The sequence below is a fragment of the Epinephelus moara genome, chromosome 10, assembly GCF_006386435.1.
Source record: "Epinephelus moara isolate mb chromosome 10, YSFRI_EMoa_1.0, whole genome shotgun sequence".
NCBI classification, from domain to species: Eukaryota; Metazoa; Chordata; class Actinopteri; order Perciformes; family Serranidae; genus Epinephelus; species Epinephelus moara.
In genome coordinates this window covers 39,528,004-39,553,772 of record NC_065515.1, presented here as the reverse complement: position 1 = coordinate 39,553,772, position 25,769 = coordinate 39,528,004, and the positions used below count along the sequence as shown (strand labels likewise).

General features: G+C 40.4%; 1 protein-coding gene across 1 annotated transcript in view; it reads right to left on the bottom strand.

Annotated features, from left to right (window-relative positions):
* Positions 1-17,831, bottom strand: part of LOC126396964 (phosphatidylinositol 3-kinase regulatory subunit alpha-like) — a 169,172-nt gene extending 151,341 nt beyond the window's left edge. Inside the window, exons 1-2 of the mRNA XM_050055371.1 lie at positions 17,671-17,831; positions 16,068-17,298 (exon numbers count right to left, since the gene is read on the bottom strand). Of these exons, the coding sequence (XP_049911328.1) occupies positions 16,068-16,419 (352 nt within the window). The 5' untranslated portion in view covers positions 16,420-17,298; positions 17,671-17,831. The remainder of the gene's footprint in view (positions 1-16,067; positions 17,299-17,670) is intronic.
* Between the last annotated feature and the right edge of the window lie 7,938 nt (positions 17,832-25,769).

The window sequence follows — 25,769 nt, the reverse complement described above, 5'->3', positions numbered from 1 at the left end:
ATAAAAATATATATATTACTAAATTATCCTTTTTTAAGTTCTGTTTTCCAGTTGAAAACATGTCTAATTTTTAATTTTGTTTTCACACACATAGAATCAATGGGTCTGCTTCTGTTTTGTGGGTGAGTACAGTGTGTGTTGTTGTGTGCTTATTCTTTTACTGCTGACAAGTAAATCCTCCACAGCTCAGGGGGAGAAGCCTCTCAGCTCAACGGAGTGATTCCAAGGCCAATTAGGCAGCCAGTAAAATAAAAGCTTTATTGACAACAGCTCTTCCCGGCGGTGCGCCTCGCCGAGCCTCCTGCAGCTCTCCACACTGTGACCTGAACCTCTCACAGATGTATTCCCAGAACTGCTGCAGTCTGCATCTGCAGTTGAACAGACTGTACGGGTAGGTCACCGCCGGGCTGCATCAAAGAATTAAAGCCCTGCATTCTGGCGGTCTCCCAGGATCCTCTGCTCTTGTTTTATTCATGGCGTGTTTATTTGTATCACCTTCTCCTTTCACTGAACGACTGTGCAGATCCACCCTATTCATCAATTTAACCCAGGCACTGTGTGGACCTCCGTAATTGACTTTCAAAACAGAGACAATAAATCTCACCTCCTCCACAAACAATAACACTTTAGAGATTAAATACATTAGCATGCACTGCTGGGACAAATAGGATACTCAAATGCTTTCACTGTTGGGAAAAGAGGAAGACAGTAAAAAACATATATTTAAAAATAAAAAATACTCTTTAGCAAGTGAAGAATGTGATTTTTTGTTTATAATCATTACAGGTAAAATGCACACTAATATCTAAAGTAAAAAGTACTAGAGTAGAAGAAAATATATTTTCAAATGTGGGGATTTCCAGGCCTTCAAATCAGCTAGGAAAGAAAGAAAGAAAGAAAGAAAGAAAGAAAGAAAGAAAGAAAGAAAGAAAGAAAGAAGTAAAAGGAAAAGTTATATTATGTAACTGAGCTTAGAGAGGGCTTTTATTTTGGAGGTACAATGTGTTGTGTGAATCCTGCTGTCTGGTTGGCAGCCTCTGACACCGACTTCTTATTATTCACCACATTTCAGTCTGTTTTCTATCTTTTTCCTCCCATCTATTATCTGCTGTTGGAAAATGCTCTGTCATTTGAGAAAAGGCCATGTTGAACCACTGTAATGTTTTTTGGTGTAATCATATGTTATTATAATAAATCTTGTTCCTACATACCTCTCGAGTTTGTTTCCTGTGCTGCTAAAATGCTGAATTCCCTTTTCTATTTTCTACCCGACAGTAGCTCTATTGACTGCTCTCTGTTGTAGAATGTAAACTATGATTTTAAGGTAACTCCAGTGGTCAGATACATGTTGTGAAATATTTTTATCTTAATATGTAACAGTGTGGTAGAGCTGTATTCAGCCAAAGAATGTCTTGGTCGACTACTTTACCTAATCTTCAGCCAGGGGATCGGTCTATGGGGGAAAAAGATCTGCAGGTTGTCAGTGGAATAACTATATCACCACAATGCACTCTACCTTGTGTGTCCACCAAAGCTTTTTTTTTCCTGTCAGAGGGTTCAACAATAACACTTGTCCAGTGTGGTAAACACTGTGTCCGGTCAAGTGGAATGCCTCAAGTGAAAAATAAATGTGATGTTCACTGTCCATTATCTGAAATTTAACTGTGCACTGTAATGCTTTTTTCACCTGAGCTGCATGTGCGAATTAGTCTCACTACTGAAGGATGAATAGGACTGATGAGAAAATTCTGACAAACTGGACACTACAAGTGGGGTAAAAAATTGATACAGCATTGTATCGCAATATTTTTGTGTGGCAATATCGTATCGTCAAACAGTGCCAAGCATCGATTTTGTAATTATATAAATCATTAATATGACAAATACACATTAAACTTTAGGTAGACTGCTAGAATAATATAATCAACTGCTTTATCAGTCCACTAGATACATTTGCGTGTAATGTAAAGTGTAATGAACAGACTGAAAACTTTTTCTTATAGATTAAACAGATGTTGACAGGGTTTTCCTCTGGGCACGTAATTTACGTTTGAAAAAAGGTAATAAATCACAATGTATCGCAGTATATTTTATCACAATACTCATAGCATATCACAGTGTATCTAAAACTGCAATAATGTTGTACCCTGACTTAAAGGGATAGTGCACCCAAAAATGAAAACTCAGCCATTATCTACTCACCATATGCCAATGGAGGCTCAGGTGAAGTTTTAGAGTCCTCACAACACTTGCAGAGATCCCAGGGGAGAGGGGGTTGCAACACAACTCCACCTAATGGAGGCTTACTGCTCTAACTGCCTCTCTGTGCACCGCACTCACGTGTGTGCGCTTGCACGCAAGACCAGCGAAAGCACGTGAACACACATGAATGCGGTGCCCACATGCGGTGCACAGAGAGGCAGTTAGAGCTACAGGCTACAATGAGGCTAAAAACAGAGTTCAAACAACTTTTTATGTCGGGGCTTCAGGACACTTGGATCACAACGGACGAGCAGTATGGAGATACTTTGTGATTTCAATTATGTGTTCTTGGACGTTTGAATCTGGGGCGCAGTAAGCCTCCATTAGGTGGAGTTGTGTTGCTACCCCCTCTCTCCTGGAATCTCCACAAGTGTTGTGAGGACTCTAAAACTTCACCTGAGCCTCCCTCGGCATATGGGTGAGTTGATAATGGCTGAATTTTCATTTTTGGGTGCACTATCCGTTTAAGTCAGGGTACAACATTATTGCACTTTTAGATATACTGCGATATGCTGAGTATTGTGATAAAATAAGTGTTGTGATAATATCGTATCGTGGATCCTCTGGCGATTTCCACCCCTACTGGACACTATAGATGTTGACTCTGAAGTTGACCATATCATATACACGATAACGTTATTAACGTTACATATAACGCTACTTGCGAGAGAGAGACATACTATTTTTTAGGGCAGTAGAAGCTTTATAATCCATCCGTGAAGTGCAGTGTCTTTTTAGAGACTTTGTAAAATGAAATCCATAGTGATCAAATCCAACACTTAATGTCTTCTGTGATTATTTATCCGTCTTCCAATTAAAAATGAGAGCTGAAAAATGTTTACCTCAGAGTAAAATGCTGCACTCGTCACTGTCACCGGCCATCTAATCACAGTGGAGAAGGGGTGGGACGAATACCACAAAGACCAACCGTCACAGAGGACAAACACAAGGGCTGAAGAACAACTACTCTTTCTAGCTCAGTAAAGAAACACTCTGGTGGACACACAGCCTTATTAAACTAACAATACCAAATGTGCGACCAATGAAAGTTTGGTGAGAGCTAATCAACCAGCTAGGGTTGCAACGATATGTGATTTTCATGGTGCGATAACCGTCTCAGAAAATGTACCGTCTCAGAAAGTATTGCGGTGTAACTGTATCATGGTATTACAGAATTTCTATTACTATCAGTCAGAATGACCCTCAAAGGAATGAAAATGGAGGGGTTATTTTTTTGGTTAGACAAAATGTTTATCACTATAATTGAAACTTGAAACCATTTTGTTGACAGAGGTATGTGTGTAGAGTCTCCCCTTAGAAAACAATTAAATGGGGGACTCTCCATCCAGTTGCATTTTTTTTTTTGATAACATGGTATACCTTGAAATTGGTACCTGCAACCCTACAACCAATATAAAACAATGTTGAAGATTAATACAGTACAGTTACAAAAAATGTACCATAAATTTGTATCTTATTGAAAAGTGACCGACTTTGTTTGGGTAGATTATGATGAGATGACTGTCTGAGTACAGTAGAAGTGAATTAGCTTGAAAATAACAAATGAAAAACTACAGAACTTTTAAAATTGCATCTTTTTGAATTGCATCTTGTAGATAAAAGTGCATTACTAGTGCATTTTGAGAAAAAAAAAAATCATAAATTAAAGTCTGGGTGAGTGCAACAATTAAGCACCAGTATTCTTTGTGATATTATGTGTTCATCTCCCTGCATTTCCCGAGGCTGTTCTATTTCTGTATGTGTGTGACCTTTTCATTGGCAGTGTGTATTGTGAGTGTGTGTGTGTGTGTGTGTGATTGACAGGATAAATTGCAGACTGCTTGTGCTGCAGCAGTTCATTAAGATGCTCGTTACGACACCCTAACTGGCATGCAGCCCTGCATCTTGCCACACGGAGTCGCAGTGAGGAAGGCCAACCAACACACTGCACCGCAAAGCACTGCAATGCTGACTTTAAAGCAGGAAGCAGAGCATCAATGAATTTGTGTGTGTTACTGAGTCCCAAAAATCTTTTTCTTAAATTAAGTTTAGAAATACAATCCAACAGAGTGAGATTCTTCCAACCTGTCTTCAAGAAAAATCAACTTTTAGTCACTTTCCTGAAACAAGAGCCGTGATCAAAGACCTGCCACGGCACTAACATCAAGGACAGAATTTAAGGACATGAGATTTGTGAATATAAAAACAGACTAAATGACTTGTTCAGATGGAGGACTGAAGAAGAGAATGAAATCAAAGACAGACAGGAAGAGAGAAGCAGCCAAAGGATGTTCTGCCAATTCACAACTTCACATTTCCACATGGGTGACACATGTCATCTCCAGCAGAAGAAAACACTATGAAACACATGCACACGCACACACACAGAAAAGGTCAGTAAACAAGGAGGGCACATAAATGTCTGCGACACAGTTTCATGACTATGAACCACCACATACCAGAGCAGTGGAAACAATGAAAACAAGTAGAATGTGGTGCTGTCTCACATACACACATAAATGAGATCTATGACAGTTCCAAAGGCGAACCTAATTCTTGAGTGCTTCTATACAATATATCATACTTTGTCATATTCAGCCTTCAAGACTCCTTCTTTTTATCACAAGAAAAAAAATGTGCCAGTGGTTTGAGATGATTCCACTTATGATATTTACTGAATCAGCACAGTATAAAACAGATTACAATCCTTCAACATGTTGATTTGTATTTTAAAAGTGAAATACTGCTTCTTTTATCCCCCAGTTATCCAGCAAAGTCAGGCTGACTGCAGCTGACTGTGAGCCGGCTTTGGCCCGTACATGGCTGTCAGACTTGGTTAGGTATTGATGGTGCAGTGATGGAACAAATTTGTCTGAGAATTAGCTTCACGAAACAGCAGTCAGACCAGTTCTGGACCAATATTGCACTTTGAATTGGAGGAATTCTGGCGATCATTCATTACGAGTTTGGTTTGTTGCATAGGTTAATTCCCATTGTAATCCGCGTTGACATTGGCAGGGGGGAGAGCTAGTTAACATCAGCTGTTAGCTGTACGCAGCCAGTGGCCCAAAGCTCACACTCTTTTTGGTAAAAATAGGTATTGCAAGAAGGTAACTTGTAACATTCTTATGATGCACTCAAACGTAATATTGTAAAATGTAAAAAGGCTTTTGAAGCAGTTATTTAACAATAAAAAAGTTTTAAATGTGAAAGATGGTTATCTTAAAGGTTGATCCTATTCGTGTTCATTCAAAGGTAGTGTAATGCAGGACTGAATGACTTTGAAACACTTGTTTTTTATGATGAATATTTATTTTGGTTCCCTGGCACAAAAGGAGGAATAAATACACGGAGTACACAGACATACACGGATGCAGAGCTCATTGAAACTGAAGAGCAGACAAGGAGAGAGAGGGAGCAGTGTTACTTCGGTAGCACATATGCTAAAATTGCAACAGGCAGAGGAACATGTTCGAATCCAGCTAAAGGTAAACACAGACGTTCATTTCTCCTTTCTGTTATGTTGTCGGATAATTATACTAACAATCCGAGCCTATCTGTGTGGAAAAAATGCACTTTTAGTGGACGTATTTTGACGTTGTTTGACACTGTCTGAGTGCCCTATTATTTAATATAGCGCGAGCTGCAGGCAGATCAGCCCTAGCTTCGTACTGGAGAAATGTCACATATTGAACATCCTATCACTCATTTAGACAAAAGGAGAAAAAGAAAAGAAAATAGGGCCCAGGTTGAAAAAAACGTTAGTTCCCCTTTAATAAGCAAATATCTGGTTCTTTGATGTTACCAAAAAAAAAAAAAAAAAACCTCAATGATCAGGGCTGGGTACCGAAGACTGGATCACTGAGTATCAAAAGTCTTTAAAGTTCACATTGAGTCTGGTTACGTTCTTAATCTTCTTCAATCAATTTTTCGATCAGACAGTTCCATTTTTTTTAATTTAAGCTTGTGCTGCTCATGTTTAAACATCATATCGGCTCTAGTACAGAAAGAAATTCAAACAATACTCCACCCTAATGATAATTAAGGCTGCTTGCAATGTGCAGGCAGTTTGTGCTGGGACTCTAAAAGGTTAAAGGTAAAAAAAACCCGAGAGGACACGCAGGGAAAAGTTCTCCTCAGCGGGAGATAGAGAGAAAGGTTCACTGACAGAAATAACAACAAAGCTTCCTCCCTCCTCATGTCTGACTCCATCTTCACATTGACACATTAAGACATCTGCCCTTCGCATGGCTGGATCTCTTTAGAATAACAACACTCACACCTCCGTGCCTCCTCTCCTCACTGTACAGAATTTGTACACTCACAAACACATCAAGGGCCATTAGAGTCTAAACAAAGAGCTAAGAGCCTGGCTAAATATAAACCAACAAATGACACCGTTTAGCCCGATTAGCTTGTTAGGCCAAGGCTGCGATCATCGATCCCCTGAACTCATTGCACAGCAGCGAGCACAGAGCTGATCACAGGCTGCCTACGCTAACACACACACCTGGGCAAATACACACACTTCCAAACTTGTCATTACACACTTCGCGAGGATGGCAATTACTGCTCTGTGTGTTTTTCTGCTGTCCCTTCTGTCTCTCTCTCTCATCGTGTTTGATCTCCCAGTCATTATCCAGTGCAGCGGCGTTTCATCACCTCCCTGATCACATTGATCCGCTGCCCTGCACAGCACCAACGCACCTCTGAAGACTCAGAGACACTTCAACTGGCTGGTGCTCAATTAAAAACTGTGATTGCTATTGACTGCCTCGGTTTGATATGTATGTGTGTGTGTGTCAGGTTTACAATAGAACAGGCCACTGGAGGGTAATTACATGGTCTTTGTCCAGCTTCATCTCCTATGAATCATATTTTCATGTTATCAGTTTGGGGGTAAACACAGAGAAACTTTGATTTATCTTTTATCTTACTTATTTAAGTGTATCTTAAATTTATCAGACAGAACTTTAATATTATGTTTACATGCAAAACAAGGATGCTTCACACACATTTCCTCCCCAGCAGCACAGAAGATCTATACAGTCTGCACAGTTTCAAGGTGGACACCCAAGATTAGCCAAATGTCTTCCCTTCTGTTTCTGAGATATGATGGTGAATAATGGCCAAAGGCTTTTTGCAGAAAAATATTTGTCATAATTAGTGAATGAATTCTTGTGTTTTAGCCTAAAACATGTATTGCTAGGGCACAGTAACCTTGACCTCTGACCTTCAAACACCAAATTCTAATCATTTCATCACTGAGTCCAAATTGACGTTTGTGCCAAATTTGAGGAAACCCCTTGGAGGTGTTCTTCAGATATTGCCTCCACAAGAATGGGACATACAAGTTCACAGGGACTTTGGCCTTTGACCACCAAAATCCAATAAGATCATCGTTGAGTCTAAATGGATGTTACAGATTCTGCATAACTAGACACAGACATCTGTTTACAGAGATTACACTGACAGTAGCTTAATACTGATTGAAAGAACTGCAAAAGTAGAAGCAACTGAAAGTGGTTAACTGAAATTTTAAAAGTAAAGTTAAATTCACTGACTAACTTATGGGTATAGGGCAACGGCAGTCATTTACTTTAGGTAGGCCCACATTTTCAGGTCTTTTAACCGGCATATACTGTATCAACATAAAACAAGAGGCTACAGTGCATGTGCATGGTCTTGTACTTGTGTTATATGACTGTATGTGTTATATCTGAGAGGACCTATTTGAATATCAGACCTTCAGAATGAAGACATACACAGACTACTGCACGCCCTGCTCTGACTTAAGGTCTCTCAGTTCTTGTCCAACACTAAACCTCTCTGCAGTGATGAAATGGAGGATGTTGTATTACATTTCTTTTACTTGACCAAGCTCTTCCAATCAAAGCCTTTGGACAGATGAACCAGTGATGTATAGTCTCCTGGTTTACATCCAATTGCATCCCTCATTTACATACAAGAGGAACAGAGTGTAGCGAGCTACAGGGCTAATCTGAAGATAAAAGACACGAGCTGCCTTATCGCAGCGGAGCAGCGCGCTGCATACGATTAGCCTGTTAGATTCAGCATGAGCTCTGATTACCTTAACATTTCTCCCATATACCTGTGGGTAGATAGTGATGAGGAGACCATCAGGGATTCATTAGCTTACTGTCATAATTAATGTTGCATGGAGCTGGCAAACAGCTCCCCTCAGGGAAGGGGAAGGCGTCAGGTTGGGAAATGTAGCAGGGTGTTCACAATCGCACGGTGTCAGATAGTGTTACGCATTGATTAGCGCTATGAGCCCTGTTAGAGCTATTAGGTATCACACCTGATTTAATCAGCACGGCTGCTGAGAGAGAACTGAACTGTTCAGGACAACAAGTGGAAGAAGAGGGAAGGAAAGACAGCAGGGAGAAGAGGAATGGCAAATGGTAAATATAGTATAATGGCTATATTAATTACATAGCACCTTTCTAGTCTTGGCAATCACTCAAAGCGCTTCACAACACAAACACCACACACATTCATACACTTGTGGCCAAGGCAACCCTACAAGGTGCCACCTGCTCATCAGATAAATATTCACATGCAATCACACAGCAATGGCACAGCAATGGGAAGCAATTTGGGGTTCAGTACCTTAAAGGACACTTTGACATGTAGAGTGCAGGGGGCGGGGACCAGCAACAGTCCAACTGGTGGATGAGCGCTAGGGTTGGGTGCCATACACATTCAAACCAATACTGGTACAAGTGCCTGGAATTCAGTACCAGTACCCAACAGTACCCTTCTTTTAAATACTCTACTCTTTCTGTATTAACAAAAAAGTTTAATTATTGAACAAGCTGCAAGGTTGATGTAGTTGACTTAAGAGAAATTCTGCTCCTCTACGCCTTTCTAATCACACAAAGAGCTAGTCTTCTGTCTTGGTCTGTCTGTTGCTTGTGTGTGTGTCTGCTCATCAAACAGTGATACTAGGCTATTACTAAAATAATATAGAAAATAAAATGGACCAGATGCCGAAATTATTGCTGCAATAGGGAAACCAACAGAGCGTCTGCAGAGCTCCATTGCCTGCCTCAGAACTCTGTTGCTGGTTTCCAAACTTCGGTGCGATTTCCAGCACCTCCTCCTCTTGTCTAAACCCAGCGTTCTCACCCAGATGTGCTCTCAGGTACTGAATATCTGGCACCAAAGGCTTTAATGTAAAACGGTACTCGGTACATGGTAGTACTGACGTAACTCAGTCGGTACCCTTTAAAGTAAAGACTTCCGTACCCAGCCCTAACAATCGCTATACCTCCTGAGCCACAGCAGGCCAAAGTAGAAAGAGAAATAAAGGATGCAGTATTAAAGACAGAATAAGACAACAAGGGCAACTTCAGGCAACTTATTTTTCAACTTTGCCCTCTCCTTTCAAATAGTTTCAGAACAGTTAATCCATGATGTTCATTCATACAGCAATGAGTGAACGTCATAAATTCACAGCTGAATTTTATTTGGTAGTAATCACTAGCTACCAATGTTTCAGTTTTGCCTGATAAATAAGGTTTGAAAGATGTCTTTGAATGTTCTCATACTGTTGACAAAGGGTCAGCAAAGTCAGACTTAAAGACACAATGGGAATGCTGCAAAACCTGACCAATGTAGCGTCGATTTGTGCTGGTTCGACATGGTTCCTACACTATTTAAAGTCAGCATTTGTCTGCAATGACATGCTGACAAATTGTAAATCTATGTCATCCGGGTGAACCTAGATGGACAAGTGACTGTGATTATGTTTTACAATACTAAAACAAACACAGTGTCCAGAAATGGAACGAAGACTGCTGTAAATTTGCCGTCAAACAAAAACTATGAGCTAAAAGTAATAAAAAATAAAACAATAATCTACAGTGATCCTTTAACTTGCACAAAGTGAGTTGAATCATTGTCAATAAAAAGAAATGTTGCTGTGACATTCATCTATGGTCAAATGCAGCCTCACTTAGTCTGAATTGACCAGTGATCCCTGATCAATCCCTTTCCCAGAAAAATAGAAAACCCTGAGCAGTGCTGTTCCAAACAAAATGCTGAAACAGAGCAGGGCGTGCCGGAGTGTCAGCAGTGATGGAGGATGCAAATCAGTTAGCGTCCCTCTGCGCAGGCCTCCCTGTGCTGCTGCTGCTGCTGCTGCTGCTACACCACTGCTGCTACTGGTGATTTGTGACTGCAGGAATGTGGCCTGTCAGGCCAACAGTGTACCAGCCAATCAATTATTCAGGACAAATACAGCCTTGTGTGGCTGCAAGATGGATGGATGGATGGATGGATGGATGGATGGAAGAGAGGAGAGGAGGGAGGGACAAGTGGCTCAACTAGCACACATGCTGTAACTAAAAGCATCAGCATGGCGAGCAGAGACATATAGAAATGAGATATTTACCCGAGGCCCAGAGCAGTATGGATGTTATTTATAGAAGAGGGACCAAACCCACTCCAATAAAACAGACGAGCAGACAATTAAAGAGAGCCGAGAGGCGGCAGAGGAAGAAGGAGAGAACGTTGCTCTGCGTCTGACCTATTTAGCAAATGAAGAGCCATAAACACAGCCGATCTGAACTCACTCCGCAGCGAGGCTAAAATTGAGCTAACCACCCCAACCCTGTAAAAACGCTAATCAAAGCCTGCAGGGTTCAGAATAGCTTTTTAAGTGGGGCAGCCTGTTTCGCAATGCTTTTTACATTTTGGGCCCAAGTCCCTCTCATCCTCGTTACCGCCTGTTTTTGCTCGGCCCTAAATAAATCATCAAAAATCCAACTGCACTCAAAAGATACACACAGCTTGCACGCTAGTGTACAGTATGTACACAGTCTTCTAAGTGGAATCATTACCACGTGATACTATTAGAGATAATAAACATAAACTCTGATTCAATCAAAGTAGTCTGAGGACACACTGAAGAGAGCTACTGGATCACATCGGGAGTCAACAGGGAGCCACAACGTGTGGGAGTGTTCCTGAAAACTGTAGAGTAAATAGGAAATACGGTCATTTATCCACTGCTCCCAGAGTTCATGCAGCAGTTCATGGAGTACAGGGTGGAGCATGAAGGGTGTAGCTTCCTATCAACACACAGCAGTCCAAGCACACCTAACAGGGTTTGAGATTGCAACCAAAATGGTCACATATGAAAACTTTCTTTGTGAGTGTATGAGTTAAAATTTTACCTGGTCACAGGTAACAGTCAGGGGAGTGCATGATGCAGACCGAAGTCTCTGCTGACAGTGACAGAGTGAATGCTGACTTTGCGTTATATAGGTCTTGTATATAAAATGTCTGTATCGTCACTGTGCTGCAGTTTTAGAAACTATGATAATCTGGCCACGTCTTTCGCCACGTCCAGGCATAGCCTCCCTCCCTCTTCCTCTCCTTGCAGTTCTCCTACTCATACAAATGAATATACATCCAGTAACTATTATTACTAACAGCAGAACTTTACCAGAGGAGACACTGGGTGTTTTTTGCAACTTCAGTGTAGAGGATTTTTATGTTTACTACAACTTCAGTAACATCTGCCTTAAAATAGACCTTTATATGTTCTACACACAGCCTAGCCCCCTCACCATCTCTTGGCCTGTCTGTGGTATGTCAGCCTTCAGTGTTGATAGGCTATTACCCGTGACATGTAACCAATCAGCCGGGATATTGAGCGAGGCTACAGAGGGGTGACTGCGGACAGAGAGCTGGCAGCATTAGAGCCAAAGCACTACATATTTCAAATAATTTATTAATTGGCTATTGGATTTTTTTTGGATTTTTTTTGTAAATAAAAATAATATTTATAAAAAAGGGTGCAACAAACTGAGAAAGTTGTAGAACTAGTGCTATCAGTGGAAGAGTTAGTCTGGAGATCTGCCTAATGAATGATTATTGTGATTCCGAATTTGACAAAAGTCTAAGTCTATTAAAACTTGTGTTTAGCCATCATTTCTATCATGAGGTGAACATTTTACTCATCAGATTAATCGCTGAGCTGTATAGAAGAAGTGTATTATGTCTAATGTTCTATTTGTGTTTTATGTTGGGCCCCCTCCTAAAAGCTTTGGGTAGCTTACTTGGGGTGTCCCCTTCACACATCCAAATTTGTGATGCATTTATTGAATGGTATCGGTATTATTTTGATGTGTGAATAAAAATCAAATCAAAATCAAAAAAAAAGAAGAAGCATTACTAAAAAGCAGTCAAAAGTCAAATACACAAGCAGTCAGATGATCAAACAAGTAATAAGCAAGCAACGCCTACAACTAATGATTATTCTTATTATCATTTAATCTGCATATTATTTTCTCGTTTCATCGATTAATCATTTGGTCTATGAAATGTCAGAAAAAATGTCCTACAGCACAAGATAATGTCATGAAATAGCTTGATTTATCTGAGAAACAGTCCAAGGACCCAAAGATATGCAAAAATACAAATAAGAGCAGCACATCCTGACACTTTAGAAGCTAGAACTGGGTAACATTTGGCCTTTAACAATTACTTCTGTTGATTGTTTAACTGTTTCAGCTCTGACTCAATCTAGCACTTTAAACTCACCTAACTGAGGAAACAATTGTGAGCAGAAATGGATAAATATCACCCAAACTGTCTATTGAGTACAATGTCTATAACTGATGGATAAGATGACCAAAGCTATTTAAATATGACTTAAATTGTAACAAATGGGAAACATGCTTTCAGGTCCCAGTAAGGCCAAATTCAGCCAGATTCCCAAATGGATCCTTAAGAGAAATCCTCAGAGAGGACATGTTAACAATGGCTGTTTGGCCTGAGTCTGTAAAAGCACCAAGAAACGGCATTTCCTGTTAGATTGTGGGCCAGTCTGCAATCTCCAACAGAGAGACCTTATATGCACCTGCCATCACAACATTTACAATTACAGTCTGAGCACGAAGAGAGGAGAGAAAAAAACTATCAAGCCAATGATGATAACGTGTGAGCAGGAGCAGAGAATATCATTCAAACCCAACTTGCTACGACAGAATTTTTTTCGGAAGACTAACACACAGTACAGCCTTAGCCAGTGAGGAGGAGAAGTACATAGGTCTGGTGGGTTTCATGTGGGGCTGGTGTTTGTCTGGACTGGAGCTGGAGGATCAGGACAGATCAGCTCAGCAGCAGCCACAGCTGCATGTTATCAGCAGATCAGCAGCCTGATGAACAGGCCTGCAGGCGGTGAACCTAAGAGGTTACACTACATACTAGTGTTGATAGTAGGGGTGTAACGATCCATTGATCTGGATCGATATATCGATTTAATGATCAACGATCCATTATCACTGATGCAAAGTGAAAACATCGCAGCATATCGTCAGCTTTAGCATAGGCTTTTATTTTGAAAGTCTATGTCACTGTCAAACAGCGGCAGGCACATGGCAAGCAGCCAAGAGAAAGACGATGAGGACCACGTTATTTACTCTGGAATAAATCAGCACAGTGGAAATATTTTGGATTTCAGAGAAAATACAGGTCAACAGACAGCACATGCCGTACATTAGCAATGATGTTACGAAATAAATCACAACGTAACGTTACCTGCCTGGACGAGCGTTTCGCTTCGCCAACTTCTTGCTTTAGCAAAATTAGGCTGGAAAACTGTGCATGCAGGCCAAAATTCAAACATGCTGTTCTGTCAGGAGATGCAGTGACTTTAATCACCGGTGAGTAAGAAAAATAATAACCTAACATGTAATTTGTTAAGCTATGAGAAGAGGAAAAATGTAGGCTAGTTTATGCAGTGTAAACATGCTTAAGCTAATGATGAGGGATTAGCAAAAAACAATTGTTTTGTCTCTGAATCTTTACAGTTATTAGTGAGCTGAATTTGATACTTTTGTTGAATGATCTTGGTGTTAATCTGTGCTTTATGGCTGTTTGGAGAAGTTTGTCTTCAGGGCTTTAAGCCAGATATTCCTGAAGTTTTATGAAAAAGATGATGGTTTGGGTTAAAATGAAAAGACTTCTGGAAAGATCTCTCTGACAGAAAGCCCTGAAGGTTAACTTATGCCATTTGTCTTTTTATTTGTGTTAGTGGAGCCAGTTTAAAGTAAACTTTATTGTACTTATTATTTATGTGTAATGCATGTGTTTTATGGCCAAAAGTCAAAAAGAAAGGGGTGGCGTCGTCTTCTGTAACAGACTGTGTTAAATGGGCATTTAATACTGCCTTATATCGATCGCAGACCCCGACTTTGAAATATCAGAAAATATCGTATTGTTGTCCAAACAATCAATATAATATCTTATCGTGATGAAACTGGTGATTTAAACCCCTAGTTGATAGTGCTCTATATTTGTGGCTTGTATTCAAAAGGTAAATGTGATTAAAGTGCTGTTTCACCCAAATTACAAAAAAGGCATCTAGTGGCATCTACATTTTAGTTTGGTTTTATTTGTCCAGGATGTAAGATGTGCACTTCAAATGTCAAATGAGAAATTGTTGGTAAAAAAAAAAGAGCGTGCAATGCTTGATTTTAATGGTTCTGCTCAAGACTGGTGGAAACATGGGCTGGTTCACTAGATAGCACCAAGCTTCCAAGAAAGCTGAACAGAACAAGTTCAAGAACCAGGGGTAATTTGGTGAAAAATGGGATAATATTCCCGTCATATTTTAGTACTGTGAGCATTTTCAACAAAGTTCTTTCACTTCCATTATACTGGGGTGAAAGCAGAACTCCAGATTCCATAGAGATTTTTTGCTGAATCAACCATTTAACTGTTGTACAAAAAGAACAGCTTAGTACATATTATCTGCTTTAGCTCCTTCACCTCTGTTGTGCACCACATTGAGGAATAATAGGCCTACAGCCTGTCAAGACCACACTAAAAAAATGGAATAATTCTAGTATGAACATTGGCATTAAAAGTACACTTGATGTTGTCACTTTTCAGGTTAAATGCACCTCATACTCAAAGCATGAATTGCCACTCGCACTATAGGTACCTACACAAATGATTTGCAAGCACTGCTTACACACAGGTTGCCAATAGTGGCAAAGTCCCACAAATGATTGCTGTTGCAAGTTTCAGGTAAACTTGTGAGTCCTTAAAGGTTCTTTGATGCTTATGAATGGGTAACAAGTATGGCTTTTGTTTTGATTGGTGAGAGAAAATTATCTGATGTTGTTTAAATGAGATCGAGGACGGCAGCAAAGCCACACAAGGGAACCATCTATGGCCTCACCATGATGCACACAAAACTTTAGTGTCAGTGTGATGGTTCTGTAAAGGTGTAAAGGTGATGGAGATGCAGAGGGGTCACCCAAAGCAAAATCTCACATTGGGTCATTGAAACCCTGAGGCCAGCCCTGAAAGACCCACATACAACCACAGACAGAGTAGAAAAAGTACTAACCTGCAGAGTTTTGAGCTTAACATTTCATTTCATTTCAAAATGTTTGTCCATCTTCAACCCAGAACTCAAGTTCAGGTTACACAGCAATTTTACTCTCAGACAGATCAAGTAAACTTACAGCATCAATATGCTTGAGAGCAAATGAAGCAGACAGTCAATACCAATACCATCACACACAAAATAGTCTTGGCAGAGCAGCTTACATCCGTACTAGACACATACTGAAGTTTAACATCAGGTTTTAGAGCCAAAAAACTGACTGAATGTTGTGTTTTTGTTCTCTTCATGTGGATTTCATAAAAACACAGCCCTGTTGGTTACAATCCAACTGATAAGATAGCACAAAGATCCAAAAGGAGAACCCAAATGTTCTCATGATGTGTTTGGTGGTGTCTGTGTGGGCAGCACTCACCTGAAGCAACAGCTGCTCCAGGAGGCTGAGCCCCCACAGCGGTCTGCACCCCCCCAGGGGTTGGTGGTACAGGCCTGGGCCAGGATTTAGCCGCAGGAGGGCCAACCCTCACCACCCCAACGTACTCCACAAAAGTCCCTGGAAAGTCTCCCTTGTCCTTGGTCCTCTCGTTGGTGCCGTGCAGCCAGCCTTTGGGGCTCCGCTCGTCCCCGTCCTGGTAGTCCAGCCCTGCCACCGACATCAGCGAGGCCTTGGGGACGGTGAGCAGGTCACCTGGCTGGAGGCTGATGTCATCACCACGCTCTCGCTTGTACTCAAAGAGTGCCCGGTACTGGAAACTGTCAGATGCCATGGCAACAACAGTTTATAGGGTTGTTCTAAAAGCCAAAAATATAGATGTTGCCTGAGATTTGCTGTGTTAAAACTGAAATCAACGGCTTGAAAAATACCAAACGCAAACTCTGTTAGTTAAAAATCCCTGAGGAGAAACTGGAAGTCAACCTAAACCTGGGAAACCTGTGAGGGCGCCTGAGATTTGCTGTGTCGTGCTGACTTGGTTGACACAGTGAAAATGGTAAAAATCTGATCCCTGAGGTGGAATTCGACACTTTATTTAGTCCTACAACCCCATGAAGAGCAGGTCCAACCTTCTTAATCCGAAAATATTTGTCCTCCGAGTGCAGTGACACTGAATTGAACAGTCAGCGGGTCTTTGCTTTAATACTGCAGATTGGTTTAACTATCCATGCAGTACTTTAAAAATCCACAGTATGAATCCACCCGTCAGTCACAGCTCTCCAGTCTGAAGGCCTGCAGGTCTGTATGATCTGAATGGACAGACAGACTGACCAGCCACCACACTGTGCCTGTGATGGGAAAAGAAAAGAGGAGGGAGCGGAGAGGGGTAGGCTGGATGGTCTGAAAACTGGAGGATGGCACAGTTTTCTAGGACGGGGCGACCTCCAGACGATGCCCCAAAGCTTCTGCAGGTTCTTCCGATGTTAATGAGAAAAAGTGTACAGAGGCTATTCTGAGTCTACTAAAGTCAGACACCCACACACACTTCTACACACTCACACACGTACACACACACCTGAGGAAATCCACTGCAGTGCAGAATTTGGCTTCTTATTCAGGGCGTCCCTGTGTGCACTCTGCTGCTGCTGCTGCTGCTGCTGCCTCTCCTTTATTGTCTGCGCAGCCTTCTGAAGCAGACAGACGCTCCTGCAAACTTAAAATTAAGTTCTGAGGTTAACATCACACACTTTTAGACAGTTATTAGGATTTAAATACAAGAAAATATTGATATGAATCAATATTAATTTAATGTCAGAGATGCATGTAGAGAAAAGCATGGTCAAAGTTTCAGCATAAGTAAGTAAATATGACACCAAAGTAGGAATATTATAATGATAATACAGTGGAAAAAATCCCGCTGCACCCTGCTTAGCACACTGGCAGAAAGACGCTGAGACTATCAGTTACAAGAAGCGTGACTAGGCGAATATCAACTTCAGACAGACAGCGTGCCCGACTAAACTCGCCCTGCGCCAGTCTGCCCTACTGTCTGCTGCTGCCGCCCTTAAACACACCGCAAACTCACCGCTCAAACAGCCCGGACGAGCCCTTGTCCACCCTCGGTGCCTCGGTGCGCGAACTGCCCGCTTCGACACTACCTGAACCCCGCAGTGCGAGCCCAGACATCCATGAAGCCCGTCAGGATAAATGGATGGCGTGGCTGGTCCAGCAGACAGGCAGCCTGTTTGGTGCTGTAGTGAGCGGCAGTGCTGATGTCAGTAAACCCCTCCTCCCTCCTCCTCCTCCTCCTCTTCCTCCTGCTGTCTGCAAATTATGCCAGCCAGCGGCGGAGACGGGACAGGTCGGTGCGGCGCACCGCAGCTGCAGCAAAACACCGCGTAACCCCGGTTATGATGCTCTAAGCCTCTGCTGCGATTATGATTTGGACTTTTAATATGAGTTGATGTTGTTATGTTACACGAGGATGAGAGGGAGTGTTGGATGTTCAGAAGCTGCAGAGAGGTGATGAATTATGTAACAACTCTGTGACCTGGAAAAGTCGCTGCATGTATCCCTGCGCACTGCTGGGCTCGCATTTTAGGAAAGAAAAATAAATAATTAAAATAAAAATAGAAGATGGAGGGATGAGACTTAGAGGTGGATGATGGGAGAGCAGTGCAGTCTAGCTCGATGTGTGTTGCGCAGATGACGCAGCAGCAGACAGCGGCAGACTGCTGTGTCATCAGGTGCGCATGTTTCCAGTTTTCCAGTTTGGAGCTGCAGAGAACATTTTGGTACAAGGTGTACAGAGCAGGGAGAGCTGCAAGCCTCAACTTTCCTCTGCCTTTGTGAGACTGAGTGATAAATCCAGAAAGAAAGAATGTGACATTTGGACAATATAATAACAGTATGTCAATTTGTACATAAAATGTTGCAGCCCCTTTCAAAATAAGACGACAAGATTTATTTACTTTCTTTAAGATTATTTCCTACTTATTATATCTTATCTTATTTTCTGTCTGTTTTCCGCCTCTTCCTGCTGACTCTACATACATGCTCAAATGAAAATACTGATTTCAATATATTCTTACTATCATTTCTTCTTCTTCTTCTTCTTCTTTTAATTTTTGTATGTCAGTATGGTCAATTATGTTAAGAAAAAAAGCAAATAAAACACACAAGTAAATAAAGAAATATAGAAATATAGTGTATTTGGGGTCTCACATTAGCAGGGCTTAAAAGCATATAGGCTAACAAAAGCAACATTCTTGTCTAAAGTCTTGCTGGGGACAAAAATGAAAAAAGAAAACAAATAAAAACAGCAAATAGAAATTGAAACATTTTAAAACTCAAGATAAAACTGCGGCAGCACTAAAGAAACAAGATGAAGAGCTATAAGACCTATATGTGATACAGGCATCTCTATGGGAGAGGCCCTTTAATTCCTTTTAACACAGAACTGTTGCTCATCAAAGATCGGGAAATAAAATCAAACCGTTTGTTTGAACCAGTATGAATATTACATGTATAAAACTTAGGCATCGAATAACATATCAGTTATGTGTTACGTTATGACACTTGTTTAATGGCACCCAAGGATAACACAACATTATCTTTGTCTCAAAACATTATTCATAAATTTGAATTATTTTATGAAAAACACCTTTGAGTCTTTTGATCAGTGGACGCTTACAGGCTAAAGGACTATAACTTACTGGGTAATCGAGGAATGGACACATATTCTGACTTCATAACAGCTTCGGAGGAAGGGAGTCACCACTTTTTTTTTTCGTCATGCTGTTTAATCTGAATGACTTAGGGTCGTCTCTGATGCTCATGGTTTCAGTGAAAGGAAATTGAGCTAACGATGTTAAGCATCTCCATATTGACAAAAGTTTAAACATTTATATTTGTATGTGCAATCTGTGAAGCTTCTATAACAAGGAACTGCTTGGCAACCAGACCAGGCTTCTAATTAAGACAGGCCTTTATTGGTCAAAATGTGTAGTCACATTGGGCTAGTAAAAAAGACTGGGTGTTTAATTGGGACTAGGCTATTAATATAAGTTTTACGATATATTAATAAGTCTTACGAAGTGATTAGAAATATGTTAAATAAACGCAGACGGTAAAAGGTGAGGTTATCTAACAGCTAAAGCCCTGATAACTTCATTGTTAATGATGAGAGAGTCAAAACTGCACACCATCAGTATTTTGGGCATTTACACATTTTTCATCGTGCACACTTGTGCATTGTACTTGAACACACATGGCTGGATTAACCTGCTCTGGGGCCCTGAGGCAAGAATGAGCTGCTGGGCTCCTGTTAAACCCCCGCTCTTCAACTCTGTCTGCAATGTGCAACTCTACATGGCCCCAGGTTTGCTGTGAGGGAATTTAATTTAATTAAACTCAAATTGATTCAGGAATATGCAACATGTAAGTACAATATTTAAATGCTAAGCATCATAATATAACATGCTGATACAGGGTCCCTGTTCAACACAGGCCTCAAGATGAGGTAACAGGACAACCTTAAGGCCCGTGTCAGGTCTGTTAATATGATCCTTTAGCAAAGCCAATTCCCAAACAGATACGTTAATTACATTACTACAAATTAAACTGCAATATTGGGCTTTTAGGTGGCCACAATATATTTTGCTAAAAGCCCAACATCTTTTTAGTGTCTACATATTCTGATTTATTCTTCAAACAAAATCTGGTTTATTTTAACTCTTTTTGGGTGGACCTGTTTTGATTTCCTATTTAATTTGACCCTTGTGTTTTGAGAATGACAGGAATACAAATAAAGATATTATTTTCATCTTGTACTTTTTCAAGTGAGGCACGCATTATTAAACCCTCTTGATGTTATTAGGACTGTGAGCGACCTCAGAATAAAAATAAATCTATTAAACCCCCCAGCATAAATTATCATCTGGCAACTGTGCGTAGAAAGATGGAAGCATACCCTCTGAGGATTAATCTGAAGCTGGCCTGAGGTCTATTTATAGTTGGTGATATTCAGAAAGCACAGGAGAGATACTTCATGGATAAGTGAGAAACTTAAGTATTCTCATTGTCTTGTAGTTGAGGTGGACATGTAAACAACATGTAAATATGAAAGCAGCAACAAATTGCTCCAAAGCTGCATGTTGCTGAAACCACAATGCCAACAATTTTGCATCTCTATTTACACCCGTTCAATAAGATGAATTAAATGTGTAAAGCAGACAGCTTTGGAGCTGATAGAAGGTGTAGTTCTAATTTTTTGATAGAGCTAGGCTAGCAGTCCCCCCCTTCTTTCTGTCTGTATGCTAAGCAAAGGTATCGTATGTCCTGAGTCTTTCTCTGTAGCAGGCACATGGAGATGAAACTGATATTTAACATCTAACTGTGGAGAAGATAGTAAACGTGTGACTGTAATGACTCTAATGATGTACCTCTGGTATTTTCACATCAAATGGCAACAAGCAGTTAAGTTAAAGTTAAAGTGTGTGTGATAAAAAGTGTTTCATATGAAAAATAAAGAACTAGAATTACCATCTTAGCTTACTCTCATTGTATACCTTTGCCAACTAGTCAATCGCAGTTTACATATGTCTGTCCAGACTGTAGCTACTGTGATGCCACTCATTGGTTTGTGGACTGCCAGTTTGAAGCCTCGAGTTAAGCATTTTGGTCCTTGCCATCTCGGTTTGGAGCCAGATGTGGCCATATTTGGACAAGAGGATGGAGCTGTGAAAGAGCGAGGGGTGGATCTGATGGGAAGTGGGACACTGTGCGCAGACAGCCTGGCACTCAAGCCGCCCTGCCCTTATATATGTGTAACTCTGGGCCTTAATAAAATGTAGCAGGTGTGCTATATAAAACATTCATGACAACGCACAGTTGTCATGAATGTTGAAATTAGCTATAGAGACCAAAACTGTTTTTTGTACCAGGCTGTAAACATGTTTATTTCTGCTGTAAATTTGGGCATTTTAACATGGGGATCTATGGAGACCGACTCTGTTTTGGAACCAGCCTCAAATGGACATTTGATAAACTGCAGTTTTTGCCACAGCCACATTGGCTTTATTTCTCAGCCTCAGAGGTTGGTCCAGACTCACATGACAGTAGACATTGCTTTAAATATGGGTGTTGCTGCAGAGAAGCTACAAATTCTAAAACATACAGTAGATGCTTCACACACATCTTCAACCTGGCAGCACAGAAGATCTATCAACATTTTCAAGATGGACACCCAAGATTAGTGTCATCAATTCAGTATCTGACCAAATGTCTTCTCCTCTGTTTTTGAGTTATGCTGTTGAATAATGGCCAGAAGTGTTTTTTGCAGAACATTATAACATCACAGTAAAGTTGACCTTTGACCTTTTGGATATGAAGTGTCATCACTTTCAATTTATTCTATTAGACATGTCTGTGAAATAATGCCATAATTAGTGTCTTGAGTTATGTCCAAAAACAAGTTTGTGAAGTCACAGTGACTTTTGACCACCAAATTCTAGTCAGTTCATCCTTGAGTCCACATGGACAACATACCTGTGTTCAAAGAGGAATGACGAAAAAATAATGTTACTAATTTAAAAACAATGCCATCCGTTATAGGTGGTGGGCCGAAGCCGCAATTCCTTGTACTTAAACGATCCCTATCGGGGGAGGACCCAGATTTTTGTTGACAACTTCTTAAGTTTTCAATAAATCAAAAGAAAATTGTTGCCACCGGTACTTCTTGCGCATTTTTGTAGATCGGTAACTTTATCACGTTACCTTTTTCCGGCAAACAGAGCAGACAGCTACGTTCGAGGTCCGACATGCATGATGTGATTGTAGTTATCATCCAATGGGATGCTTGGAAAAAAGAAAAAAAAACTTGGCGCTGCATGTAGAGCCATACATAGCCTAATAAGTCTCTTTTATGTCTTCAATACATAACGTAAATTGGTCTTTACACATTAAGGACTTTTTTAAACAGTCTGTGTAGGTACCATGTATATTTTCTCTGTGAGCTTTATACAAAATAAACATATCTGATTTCAGAAATTTGAGGTCTGTTATCTTGCGTGGGAACTTCACCTGTCATTTATCTGTCAAAATGATGAAACGTCATAAAAACGACCCTCCCCACCACTAGATTAATCTTTGTTGCTATTTTTTGCTTGCTAGCATTACATTAGCATAAGAAATGGAGTGCTGTATGCATATAATTCAGAATTATGGACCAATCACTCCTTTTACAGACACAGGATGGCAAAAATTTATTAAATCAGTGTTTGAGTGGAAAGATTTAGGCACTGAAGAGAGTCTTATAGCTGAAGAGGCAGTGTGGAGATTTAACTTTCACAGCCAGGAACCTGCTGAATATGCTATACCAGCTAATGCTGGCTATCACAGGGACTGCTACATCCATTTTACTAATATAACAAAAATAAAACGAGCCCAGAAGAGAAGAGAAAAGGTTGGTATCAAACATGCAGTGTGAAACTGTAAATGTGGATCTTGAACTTCAAATCTGAATCTTGAACGCTGAATCTGTGACCAAACAAAAGAAATTAGGAGCTACAATGACATCCTCTCACACGATCAGGTTCTGACAACTCAAGTTTATTGTGCGTAATTCACTGTTCAGACATAAGCTTTGTATTTCACTCTACTCAAATGAGCAAAACCCTAGTCAAAATCTATTTGATAAATCAGATCACTGCATTCTCACCCACTTGATTCCATCACAGGAGGGAGTCATTTGCCCATCTAGCTGCAGTGAACACTGTTGAGATGAAGAAAAGTGCAACTTAAATTAAGCCCCTCACTCATTCACATTACTTGTGAAGTCCAATAAAGTGCTCAGTAACATTCAAAAACTACATTAATTAAAAACAGCCAGGGAAAACACGCAGTTGTTATTTCCATTTCATCTCAGATAAGGAAATGAAAAGCAGGGACATTTCAAGTTCAGAGTACAGAAGTTATTAAATATTATTAGGAGATTTGTACAAGGTGGAATGGATGACACTCCCCCCAGCACCAGAGGCGATACTGGAGCTTGTGCATTGCACCTGTAAAAAAACCAACTGTGTTAAGGGCAGATGCACATGTAAACTGCATGAGCTGCCATGTACAAACCTGTGTCAATGCACAAATTGTGATAACGGGCCTTTTGAAGAAGACTAGGCCCATATGGCTTCATCCTTTGAGTAGGCAGTGGTGTGTGTGATGACTCCTGCAGGAGGGAAAAAAATAATGTAGCGTTCTATATAATGCATATGTTATGCTTTGTTTCTTTGTTACAAACTCTCTAATGCTACACATGTGATTTACAATCAGTTCAAGCACTTTTCAAAAACCTTACTTTTTTTCGTTTAGCTGTTAGCTCTCTTCTGCTGTTTCCATGGAGGTTATGTGAGGAAACAATGATTAAATGACAACATTGTTAACACATCATCATAGCGTATTTGCTTGGTTTATGAGACTCAGTGATGTTGGTCAGCAGATACTCTAATAAACATGCAACAATCCCGGTTATTTCTACCACAAGGACTTAAGAGACCTAACATAACCCAGTGAGAAATAAGATGCAAGCCACTTCAACTTCACTTTACCCGTAAAGTGCGTGAAGCTGCTAGTGAGTGCTTTTTGCAAAAGCTAACGCTAACGTTACTTTTACACTTGCAAAACGTCACCATATGTTTGAACTCAATACTGTACAAAACACAAGTTGCAAGTCATGCGTTTGAACTCAATACTGTACAAAACAATCAAGTTGCAAACATTTTTGTAATAATATAATAACGTTACTTACTTGTCTCCATCGTGTCCATCTGCCGATTCCTCCGTTGAACAGCTGTGCTCAGTGTAGCTAAATCCGATAGGCTAACGACGGCCCTCCCTCGAAATCTTAGTGTTCTATTGGTCAAATTGTTATAGTAGACTGCAGCGTTTGCCTGCATATTAAACAAACTTTAAATTATAATTGTGGAAAAATGTGCAAGAATATCGAGTGGCAACAACCCGGATCTGATGAAAAATAAAATAATCTTCACAATTTTACAAATCCAGGTTGTCCCTGCATGGGGATCATTACTTTGTAAAACTAACGCAGATACGCGGCTTCGGCCCACCGCCTATTATACATGTCATCAAAAAGGCAAACCCATCTGATTTTCATTGAATCATGGTTTTCTTTTTTTCTTTATATTTTTTAAAATAGTAAGTAGCTGTCGAAAACAAAATTCTATGCTTTTTCTACATAAGCTATAAAATCTTTAAATAAATAATAAAAAAATGTTAAATGATTAATTTCTTTCTTTCTTTGATTTTTTTTATCAGATATGAAATGATGGTTGTTTGGTATTATGTATGTTGATGTTGTCCAATGTAAAGTCCATTTGTGCAGAGAGTTACATGCATGATAGTGGGCATTAGGGTCCGTCATTATACTGTGCACTGGTGCCCATTGTAACTTCCTTACACCACTGGTTACTGTGACCTTGACCTTTTGACCCTTGACCACCAAAATCTGTTAAGTTCATCCTTGACGGGGCGTCGGTGGCTTAGTGGTAGAGCAGGCACCTCATGTACAAGGCTGTTGCCGCAGCGGCCCGGGTTTGAATCCAGCCTGTGGCCCTTTGCTGCATGTCACCCCCCCTTCTCTCTCTCCCCCTTTCACACTTACCTGTCCTGTCCATTCTCTCTCTCCCCCTTTCACACTTACCTGTCCTGTCCATTAAAGGCAAAATGCCCAAAAAAATATATTTATTAAAAAAAAAAAAAAGTTAATCCTTGACACAAAGTGGACGTTTGTGCCAAATTTGGGGAAATTCCCACAAGGCCCTCTTGAGATATCGCTTTTATGAGAATGGGATGTACTTCAGATTAACCGAAATCATGATGCTTCCAGCTGCAGCTATCCCTGGCATGGAGGCATACAAATGAAAGTAGCAATTAAACCAACAAAATGGTACATCATAACAGAAAAATCTACGACGTGCAGTATAGCAAACAAACCTCATTTGCTCAGAATTGTCATCAGTCTAAATGCTAGTAATAGACATTATCAGACAGACTTATTTTTTTTTACACAACTTGAAATACAGCAGTTCAGGGTTTGGTCTGGATGTCCATATTTTCATATTTTAGGCACATATCTGTTTGTGAATGAATAGAGGAAGCTAGTTGCAG